The following is a 12,000-nucleotide window of genomic DNA, read 5'->3' on the forward strand; positions in this document are numbered from 1 at the left end:
CATTTTTATTAAATTAGCAAACACTCAAAAAATAAACACTTTAACTCAGTAATCAATCAAAGACAATATTTACTGTATTTAACAAAAGCCACAAAACCACCACTTGGTCTACCATGGTGAGACTGAATCTAAGGTCCCCGAATAAAATTTATGAAAGGATTCCCTTAGTCATTTTTAAATTTCAAAACTTACAGATATCCAGGGGGAGTCTTTGAATAATTACCCCTACAGCAAAAGGAGAGCTGGCAGGGCGCTTCCCTTTAATCTTTCCTTAGAGCAGGTGTTAATGAGACCAAGGTCACAAGTTCAATCAGAGCAAGCAAGCTAACTTTGTTCAGAGTAACTTAAGTCACAGGAAACATTTCTTAGTTCTTATTAACCACCTGATAAATGTACACCTATCATTTATTATCACCAGTGAAATAAATACCTAACTACAAATGAATTATGCAGGGATTGTAGGCCAGACGCATTTTTGTATAAAGATCACATGGGCATTCATCATCTTATTTTTTAAAAATATATATTTTATTGATTTTTCACAGAGAGGAAGGGAGAGGGATAGAGAGTTAGAAACATCGATGAGCCGGGACCGGTTTAGCTCAATGGATAGAGCGTCGGCTTGGGGACTGAAGGGACCCGGGTTCGATTCCGGTCAAGGGCATGTACCTTGGTTGCGGGCATATCCCCAGTAGGGGGTGTGCAAGAGGCAACTGATCGATGACTCTCTCTCTCATCGATGTTTCTAACTCTCTATCTCTCTCCCTTCCTCTCTGTACAAAATCAATAAAATATATTTAAAAAAAAGAAAGAAAAAAAAAAGAAACATCGATAAGAGAGAAACAACAATCAGCTGCCTTCTGCACACTCCCCACTGGGTATGTGCCCGCAACCAAGGTACATGCCCTTGACTGGAATCGAATGTGGGACTCTTGAGTCCGCAGACCGACGCTCTATCCACTGAGCCAAACCCGTTAGGGCCAGCACCTTATTTTTGTTACCAATATTTACTTAAACTTTTAAAGAGTTTTAAGCTGTTGCTATTGCTGTTGTCTTTGGTGGTCTGGTGGCTACATAAAAACTAGATGGTGGCCCAAAACAGTCGTTTAAAATAAAGAAAAAAGAGGAAGAGGACAAAGGAGAGGAATTCCTTTAAAATCCTTGCTTGCTCTAACAGGTTGCTCAGTGGTTAGAGCATTGGCCGATGGGACAACGGGTTGCAGGTTCAATTTCTGGTCAAGGCCATGTACCTGGGTTTTGGGTTCATTCCCCAGGGCATGTGCAGGAGGCAACCAGTCAATGTGTCTTTCTCACACTGATGTTTCTCTCTCTCTCCCCTCCCCCTCCCTTTCATTTTCTCTGAAAAGCAATGGAAAAAATAGCCTCAGGTAAGGATTAACAATAACAAAAAATCCTTGCTTAACCTTACTTGAAGTCTTGGTTCTTTACAGGTAAAACTACTTTTACATTGTAAGCACCTAACAATTGTTTGTAGACAAGACTAAAATTCAGGAATTTTTCTACATGGAGTCAGTCTTTTGGTCTCTTCTCATTCCCTCTTCAAACATTTGCCAAAACAACAGAGAACTATGAAACATTCAGCCATATGCCTTCTTTTGTTCAAACAACAAAATTACCAACATCTAAGCATAGGTGACTCTCTACACTGATACTGCTAAAATCTAAACGTCTTAATATAAAAATGATAGACTATTAAGCTCGTTGTTTATAAAATAATTTATGTACCTTAAAACCCTGTTTTTCTAATTCAGTCAGCCCTCTTATTTTTTAAATGTTTTTTCCCCATTTGGTTTTAGAGAGAGTGTGAAAGGGAAAGAGAGAGGGAGAATGGGTGGGGAAGGAGAGGGGTAGAGAGGGAAAGGGAAGAGGGAGGGAGAGGGAGAGGGAGACACAACATCAATATTGATCAGCTGCCTCCTGCACACCCCCTACTGGGAATGGACCCCGGAAACCCAGGCATGTGTCCTGACAGGGAATCAGACTGAGACCTCCTGGTGCATGGATAGATACTCAGCCACTGAACCACCCTAGCCAGGTTCAGCTCTCCTTTTAAACGGAGTCATCCTAAATGAGAAAAACTACCCATCACTGTGGCCTCCTCATTTCACAAATACAAAATGGCCCAAATGTAACCAGCCCAATGCCATGACACATTTCAAATGATCTCATTACAGAAAATTAAAGTATAAAAAAGTACATAAGGTTGTTGCTTATGATCACCGAGGAAAGTCAAGGCATGGATTCAGATAACGCAAAATAAATTGTGCCCTAAATACTGGCTTAATTTGTAACAATAAAGTATTGGTATATAGCACTGGTAAGCCAGATGTTCTTAACTTAGTGTGGGATCCTGGGGCCTCAGGTATTTTAGGGTTCTATCTATGTTTGCTGGCATTCCATTTTCTTTTTAAAAAAATATATTTTATTGATATTTTACAGAGAAGAAGGGAGAGAGATAGAGAGCTAGAAACGTCGATGAGAGAGAAACATTGACCAGCTGCCTCTTGCACACACCCTACTGGGGATGTGCCCGCAACCAACGTACATGCCCTTGACCGGAATCGAACCCGGGACCTTTCAGTCTGCAGACCGACACTCTACCACTGAGCCAAACTGGTTTTGGCTGGCATTCCATTTTCTAAGTATTCCCTATATTTAAAAAGCTATGACAATGCCTCTGTCATCTTAATATGTAATGAAAACAGCATACACACTAACTGTTAAAAACCCCTGTACATGTAACAATTAAGCTGCCAGGCCACCTTGATTTTATGCAGACCTTGGATTCGAGCTTCTCTTGCCAGCTTTTTCCACAATCTCAACTTCTTATAAACACGTCGCTGATTAGAAAAACTGCAGCTGTGCACTGAAATTTTTAAAAACTTAGGCTTGCACATGGATGCTCTTATAAAATTATACCTGAGAATAATTGTAAACTATAATTATAAATACAGTAGGTCCTCGGGTTACGTCGATCTGTTTCTACGGCGCGACGCAACGTGATTTTCGCCAGAAGTCGGAACCCACCTACATAAGCACCTACGTCACTCACATGGAGCACATACACAGCAGCAATGGAGTGAAACAGTAAAAGAAACTTAGAAAGATAACAATTCCGGACCTTTACTTGTGGTAAATAAATAATAATAATAATAAATAATAAAAATAATAAATAATAAAAAACATAAAGCACATAGGTACATATGTTGAAATGATGGAACTTTTTAGCACGTAACCACAAAATGACGTACATCGAGTCCGACGTAACTGTCTGTATTATACCTAGGAAAAATTATAGCAGCACCTGTAATCCAGTTCTGAATTCAAGTCTCAATGTAGAAGAAATTCATACTTTGTGAAACAAGTGTAAATTAATAATGTATCACTTATCATGTTTTTTTTTTTCTTCTTACTATGGACAAAACAAGTTCAATTATTAAAACATAAAAAGTCTGAATAGCCAAGTAATAAATTTAGGTTTTGAATTTTTCCTCTACACAGTAACAATCAATAGTGTCAAATGACTCTAAAATCTCTATGGTCATTGTTTCTACAATGCTACAAAATTTACAGTTCCTTTCACATAGCAATCACATAAATTCTTTTTTAAAAAAAATAATATTTTATTGATTTTTCACAGAGAGGAAAGGAGAGGGACAGAGAGCTAGAAACATCGATGAGAGAGACACATCGACCAGCTGCCTCCTGCACACACCCCACCGGGGATGTGCCCGCAATCAAAGTACATGCCCTTGACTGGAATCGAACCTGGGACCCTTAAGTCCGCAGACCGACGCTCTATCCACTGAGCCAAACCAGTTTCGGCCACATAAATTGTTTTTAACCTGATTTCAAAACACAGGCAAATAAGTATCCTCAGTCAATTGTTTTTTTCATTTTCAGATAATATTCCTTATTTACCATATTAGAACTGCATCTTCTTATTTACCATATTAGAACTTTTAAGCACTTCTCTGCAGGATGGCATTGCTCTCAAATTTCCAAATTGATAGAAAAGAAAAAGTTTTTGTCATATTTCATGATATTGTACACAAAAAACCCAAAAGACTCCATTAAAAAACTAATTGACTTTAATAAATGAATTTGGCAATGTAGCAGGATACAAAATTAAAGCCAAGAAATCCATGGCATTTCTATACACCAACAGTGAAACTACAGAAACAGAGGCTAAAAAAGCAATTCCATTTACCATCACACCAAAAAAATTAAGATACCTAGGAATAAATTTAACTAAGGAAGTAAAGGACCTATACGCAGAAAACTACACGACACTGAAAAAAGAGATAGAGGAAGATGTAAGGAGATGGAAGAACATACCATGTTCATGGATTTGTAGAATCAACATCATCAAAATGTCCATACTTCCTAAAGCAATCTATAGGTTCAATGCACTCCCCATTAAAATACCAACGGCATATTTCACTGACCTAGAAAGAACTCTCCAAAAGTTCATTTGGAACAATAAAAGACCCTGAATAGCCACAGCAATCCTGAGAAAAAAGAGTAAAGTAAGAGGGATCTCAATACCAGACTTCAAACTATATTACAAAGCCACTGTTCTCAAAACAACCTGATACTGGCACAAGAACAGACATATAGATCAATGGAATAGAATCGAGAACCCAGATATCAACCCAAATCAATATGCTCAATTAATATTTGACAAAGGAGGCACGAATATACAATGGAGTCAAGACAGTTTCTTCAATAAATGGTGTTGGGAAATTTGGACAGACACATGCAAAAGAATGAAACTAGATCACCAACTTACACCATTCACAAAAATAAAGAACTTCTTCACTGATACTGCCCCTAGGGCAATGGAAGCTAAAGAGAAAATAAACAAATGATACATCAAAATAAAAAGCTTTTTTACGGCAAAAGAAACCATCAACAAAACAACAAGAAAGCCCACGGTATGGGAGAACATATTTGCAAATAATACCACTGATAAAGGTTTAATCTCCAACATTTACAGCCAGCTTATACAACTAAATATAAGGAAGATGAATGATCCAATTAAAAAATGGGCAATAGACCTAAATAGAATATTTTCAAAAGAAGACAGAAGGAAGGCCAAAAGGCACATGAAAACATGCTCAAAGTCACTAATTGTCCAAGAGGTGCAAATCAAAACAACAATGCGGTACCATCTCACACCTGTCAGAATGGCCAACATCAACAAATCAACAAACGACAAGTGTTGGCGAGGTTGCAGAGAAAAAGGAACCCTCGTGCACTGCTGGTGGGAATGCAGACTGGTGCAACCACTGTGGAGAACAGTGTGGAATTTCCTCAAAAAACTGAAAATGGAACTCCCATTTGACCCAGTAATCTCACTTCTAGGAATATATCCCAAGGAACTAGAAACACCAATCAGAAAGGATATATGTACCCCTATGTTCATAGCAGCACAATCTACAATAGCCAGAATTTGGAAACAGCCTAGGTGCCCGTCAGCAGATGATTGGATCCAAAAACTATGGTACATGTACACAATGGAATACTATGCTGCCATAAAAAAGAAGGAATTCTCATCATTTGCAGCAACCTGGATGGAATTGGAGAACATCATGCTGAGCGAAATAAGCCAATCAATGAAAGAGAAACACCACATGACCTCACTCATTTGTGGATGATAAAGGACATTATAAATTGATGAACCAAGAGACAGATATAGAGAAAGTAAAGCAACAGGCAGACTGTCAAATTACAGTGGTGAGGGGAGGAAGATCTCAGGGAGATAATAGATCAACCGAAAGACTTGTGTACATGCATATAAGTACAACCAATGGACATAAAACTCTGGGGAGGGAGGGTACGTATGGGAGGGAGGGAGGGGGGAAAAATCAATAAAATATCTTAAAATAAAAAAAATAAATTTTTAAAAAAAAAGTTTTTGTCATATTTATAATGTCTTTGTCATATTTATTAAAATACCCAAATCTGGTAAAGCTGCTTTTGCAGATCAAAAATAAAAATTATAATATTAATTTGTACATAAAATAATAGCCACCTCTGATAGGACTTTGAGTGAGCCTAAGTACTCCTTCCTCAAACTTCTCCACTGAAATAACCCAAAACACCTCAAAACAGCCATGGATCCCATATTATGATAAGGTGGCCTGAAGTAAACCAGGTAAAGAACACACTTTTTGTGTGTAATATTTTCTCCTAAAACTTGCTATGAATTGTTATAACTCATAATATATCCTTTTTTATTAAAAATTATTTTAATGTTTTCCCTCTAAAAATCTTTGAGTAAAACCAAACTCCGAGAAGATGCACCAATTGCATCCCAAAGCTTTGACATAAAGCAGTGGCCACTAACACCCAATGAAGGAGCATGGCCCACAGTCCGATGCCCTGGAATGCACTGCCATCGGCAGTAATTAAAACAAGTTTTTTAGTCCATTCGGAGCAGAAGGGAGTGAAGAACTTACGTTTTCGTGTTTCATGTGCTTGAGCAGCCGCAGCTCTCTGTAGGTCCTTTTGGCGTGAATGATGGACTGGAACGGTCTGGAGAGCTTCTTCACGGCCACACGCAACCCAGTTTTTGTGTCAAAAGCAGAACTAAGGAAAAACACACACACAAAAAAAACATCATTAAATGTGCTCTAAATACTCAAAAATTTAGCCTTTACAAGGCTATTTCATTTTCAAATTAAATGGGTCTATAACAAAATACCAGGAAAGTATAAAGATAAAAACTAAAATAACCTGTAATTCCATTACCCAAATAAAACTTGTCATTATTTTAGGTGTTTCCTATTAGCCTTTTTGTTGTACGCATCTAAATCAGGGGTCAGCAAACTTTTCTGTGAAGGGCTGGACAGTAATTATTTAGACTCTGTGAGGCCTAGAGTCTCTGTCAGAGCGACTCCACTTTGTGTTTGTAGCTGAAAAGCAGCCAGATAATAAATTTGAAAAATGGACGTGGTTATGTCCCAGTAGCTCAAGAAAGGAGGCACCTGTCCAGAGAAGCCAACAGACTGATACACAAAGAGCAGGATTCCAGCTGGCCTCTGCCTGGTCTTGCCGTCCCTTTGCCACAATAAGCTGGCTGTTCCGAGTAGACGCCTTGGAAACCACCATGTTTTCGGGACAAGTTGGTATAAAACTTTTTGAGTACCTTTAAAGTATCTGACACTTTTTAGAAGCTCAGATACAGCAGGGAACAAGCCAACAAACCCCCACCCTCAGAGGAAGCAGGGAGAGGGGAACAGCAAAGTTATAAAATAGCTTCAAATAGTGATGAATGCCCAGCCAGTGTTTCAGTAGCTGGGTGTCAACCCATGAGCCAAGAGGTCACCAGTTTGATTCCCGTCTGGCATATGCCCAGGTTGTGGGCTCGATCCCAAGTAGAGGGCATGCAGGAGACAGCTGATCAAGGTTTCTATCTCTCTATCCTTCTGTAAAAAGTCCAAGAAACATATTTAAAAACACAGTGATGAATGCTATGACTCAATAAAACAGGATAATGGTAAACAGGGTGAAGAGAACCAATGGAGTCATGCTACTTTAGCTAGGATGTCTGGGGAAGCTGAGACAGCTGAATGTAAGTAGCAACCATGTAAAGAAATAGGAAAAAAGAGCTTTAAGCATTAAAAACAAAAAAACAAAAAAAAACTTATTGAATCTTCACTGAATACCAGAAACCACTGACAGCATCTGACATTTTTAAAATTAACTCTTTTAGTTCCCAACATCCCTTTGTAGTAAGTATTACTATCACTTTTACAAATGAGGAAGCTGGAGTCCAGAGAGGTTCAATAACCTTCACAAAGCTAGAAAGCGGCAGAAAAAGTCTGGAACCAGAGCTCACGCTATCAGCCACTCTGCTGTGCTGCCTCTCAGAAGAGCAGGTGCAAACCAAGGGGAAGCTGAAGTGGCCGAAGAAAGATGGCGGCGAGCACAGGAGCCGGCGGAGCTGAAGAGAATGAGGTCAGAGGTGGACTAGTCGGCAGAGGCTGACCGCATCTGCAGCAACACACTTACTATGCATGCTCAATATTTTTAGAGACTTGGCTAACTCCATCGTGCCTCATCCTCCTGTTTCTGTCAGTCTCGAATGGGCGCTCAAGATTTCAGATAATTTATTTTCACCAAACTCTTTCCCATAAGACTCTGGGCTTACTCCAGAAGCTCCCTACCTTCACTCCCAAATGCTCACTCTGTCTTTGCTCTTCAGCTCCCTCTCTGTGATAAACTCATGGACATCTTCAACCCCTCCATCTCTGCTTTAACTAACACCAAGCTGTACCGTGAAGATGCTACTTCCCTCACAGCCTGGCATCTCGAGGACACCCTCTCACTAGCCTCCCAGGTTCCTCAAGGCTAGCAGGGTGAGTAGATGTCCGCCTTGCCAAGCATTACCACTTCCAACCCTAACTCTCCCTTTGTTTTATAAAAGTCCCTGCTCACAACCCTCTCTGCTGCTGTCATCCACTGACCTGGGATTTTCCATCATTCATTGAAAAGTTAGTTTCTATCTCAAAGTCTCTCTCCACTCCCAACTTCTGTCATCATTCTTGGCAACCTCAACATCCAGGTGGAGGGCACTTCCAACATCCTGGTCTCAGTTTCCTGACCTCTCCAAGAAACTCCACCTCAGTGCCACACTCTGGACCTCTGTCACCACCAAGAGCTGCCCTGCCTACCAAATTTTGAATGCCAGCACTGCTTTTCCATCACAAACCTGTGCTGTTTCAGTTTACTTGTACCCTAACTATGCTAATTCATTAACCTCTTCATCATTGCTTATTTCTATCCTAGGCCCTCTCATGTCTGTCTGTCTGACTGTCTCCACCCCCACCCCCCGCACCCCCCTCACCTCTCTCTTTCTCCTAGATAAAGTCTACCTCTGGAGATCTCAACTATTTAATTTTCATGTCTGACTGTGGTTGAAAAACTGTGGTTAAAGAAAAAAAGAAAAAAAGAAATCACAATCATACAGATCGGTTTCACTCTTAATTTCTTACCTTAACCTCTCAATACTACCTTGTTTTTTTTAAAGTTGATTTTCCTACTCAAAGTCAGCCTTTGACAACGTCACTTCCTTCCTCAGGAGTAGCCCTCACTGAGGAAATAAAAACCATCAAAGGGGAACTCCATCTGCCTATCATTAAATCTACAAAGCTATGGACCCATCTTCTCTGCATCCTCTCTTGCCATAGTGAAGGGCGCATGCTCTTTCTTATAAAAAGCCCATCTTCCCTCATCCTTTCAAGGACTAACTCCTTTGTTCTCTTTCTCTCTTACATAATCAGTTTCTCCCTAATGGATCATTCTCATCAGCATAAATATGCTCTAGTTATTAGCCACCCTCAACAAAAGAAAAATCTCTCTTGACAGCTCCCCATCACAGTTAAAACCTTCCCAGTGGTTCTCAAAGTGTGGTTCCTAGACCAGCAGATTCAGTACCACATAGGAACTTAAAGAAATTTAAATGTTCAGCTACCATCCCAGACCTACTGAATCAGAAAATCTGAAGTGGGTCCAATAATATGTACTTTTATCAAGCCCTCCACATAATTTTCTAAAACATTTTTATTGATTTTTATAGAGAGAGAGGAAAGGGGGGGGGGGAGAGAGAGAAAGAGAGAGAGAGAGAGAGAGAGAGAGAGAGAAACATCAATGTGGTTCCGCACATTGATCTGCTGTCTCCTGGAGGGGATTGAGTCTACACTCCGCCATGTGCCCTGACCAGAATGGAACCAGCAGCCTTTCAGTGCATGGCACGATGCCCAACTGAGACACCAGCCAGGGCCCTCTATGTAATTTTAACATACACTAATCCATGGACCAGCAGCACTGAAATTATCTGGATGCTCTTAGAGTACAGAATCTCAGGCTTTGGAAAAGAATCTACATTTTGACAAGTTTTCTAGGTAATTCACCTGCATCTTAAGGTTGGAGAAGCACATATTTACATGACATTTCCTCAGCCTCCATCTTTCCTCAAGCTACCCACTGCTCTTCTCGGTGCCCTTAATGGCCTCATTACCGAGTCCAATGGCCACTTTTCTAGACCAGCAACTGACAGAGTGACCACCTTTCCTCTCTCAACACGGCCCACCCTGGAATCCACATCAGTACATTCGGCTGGTTGTCCTCTGCAGCAGCACCTTTTCGGCCTCCCTAGTCAAGCTCTGCCCGCTGGAGTTCTCCGGGCACAGCACTGGGCCCGCTTCTCTCTCACATTCTCATTCACGATGATCTCATCTCTACCATGACTTTAAATTAAACGCCATCTATATACTGAAAACTCCAAAATCTACATCACTCACTGAAATCTCCTCTGCGCTTGATTGCCTACCTGTCATCCTATATAATAAAGAGGTAATATGCTAATTGACCCTCACACCCTCACAAGATGGCAGTGCCCACAGCTACAAGATGGTGGCGCCCAGTCCCCTCAGCCCCGCCGGCAGTGAATTTTCATGCGACCATTACCTTTTTAAAAAAATCCTTACCCAAGGACATGATTATTTCTTTTAGATCATCTGTTCTCGGGGAGCAGGCCTAAGCAAGCAGATGGGTATCTCCCAAGAGTCCCAGACTGTGAGAGGGGGCAGGCTGGGCTGAGGGACCCCCTATGTGCATGAATTTTCATGCACTGGGCCTCTAAACAGATAAGCATTTAAATTTAGCAAGTTCAAAACACCCAAAACTATTTCTCCCTGTCTTCTTTATCTCAGCAAATGAAGTTTTCATCCAGTTGCTCGAGCCAGACATTTGAATGCCATCCTTGATTCTTCCTTTCCTTGTTTCCTGCAAATTTATCTGCAAGTCTCATGGTTTCCATCTCCAAAACACATCTCTAATTCAACTTCTCTCTCTTTTTCTGTTAATCCCCACCGGAGGATATTTTTTCCACTGATTTTTAGAGAGAACGGAAGGGAGGGAGCAGGGAGCAGAAAAGGAGTGAGTGAAGAGAGACAGAGAGAAAAGCATTGGTGTGAAAGGGACACATCAATTGGCTGCCTCCTGTAAGTGCCCTGAATGGAACTGAAATCTAACGTGAGCCTTTGGTGCTCAGGCCAACACTAACCACTGAGCACACTGTCCAGGGCTAATTCAACTTCTCTTCTTTTTACTGCTTCCACACCAGCCCAAGTCATCCTCATCACCAGACTGCTCCTTATAGTGGTCTCCCACCTCCTCTACTTTGCTACTTTCTAATATACCCTCCACAAGCATCTAATACAACCTTTAAAAATATAACTTAGATGACACCACTCCCCTGCTTCAAAGAATTTCCTTGGCATAAAATATAAAATAAAAAGCAAATTTCCCATCAGCCTACAAGGCTCAGGTGATCTGAGCACCGGAGGCCACCCCACCCTGCTCCAGCCTGGTCCCTCCTTCCCTCAGACACTCTGCGCTCTGAACACGCTGGCTCCTGTCAGTGCCCTCAATGCCTCAGGCAGGCGGTTCCTGGTCCCTGAACTGCTCTTCTCCTTGGTTCCATCTCTACCGTTCCACCCCCCACAGCGGAATCCCTACCCCTGAAGCATGGGCTTAAATAGCCACCCCTTCAGAGATGGCTTAAAGGCCCCTAGGAGCCATTCCCTGTCACAGCACCCTCATTGCTTCCTACCTTATCCCACAGAAAGGGGGGGGGGGCCTGGTTCTCTTCTCTCCTACTCCCCTTGTTCCTACAAACCCATCAAAGGTGAACTCCTTGGAAGTGCCAAGTAATTTTACTCTCTCTCCATCCCTCACTGGCTCTGGTGAGATTGAAAGCAATGGTCATTGCTCCTGTCTGGCCCATTCCCTTCGACTGTTTCTCCTCTGTTCCACTGTAAGCCTGCTGGGCTTCTTGGAGCAAGGATGCCATCAGCTTTCTAGCTGACCTGCCTGGGACTTAGTGTGAGAGGTAAATTCAGGAGGGGGGAGAGGGGAGGGGGGAAGAAGCCCACCGGAGCTGCACGTCCAAGCACTGGAAGGCGCTCT

At 41.5% G+C, this 12,000-nt stretch overlaps 1 protein-coding gene across 2 annotated transcripts in view; it reads right to left on the reverse strand.

Moving 5' to 3' along the window:
* The window catches only part of MAPK14 (mitogen-activated protein kinase 14), a 68,792-nt gene that overhangs the window by 35,734 nt on the left and 21,058 nt on the right, over positions 1-12,000 (reverse strand). For both annotated transcript variants that reach the window (XM_036413411.2, XM_036413410.2), the window contains exon 2: positions 6,486-6,615. In XM_036413411.2, coding sequence (XP_036269304.1) covers positions 6,486-6,615 — 130 coding nt within the window. The remainder of the gene's footprint in view (positions 1-6,485; positions 6,616-12,000) is intronic.

This window comes from Pipistrellus kuhlii, unplaced genomic scaffold, assembly GCF_014108245.1.
Source record: "Pipistrellus kuhlii isolate mPipKuh1 unplaced genomic scaffold, mPipKuh1.p scaffold_m20_p_5, whole genome shotgun sequence".
Taxonomy (NCBI): domain Eukaryota; kingdom Metazoa; phylum Chordata; class Mammalia; order Chiroptera; family Vespertilionidae; genus Pipistrellus; species Pipistrellus kuhlii.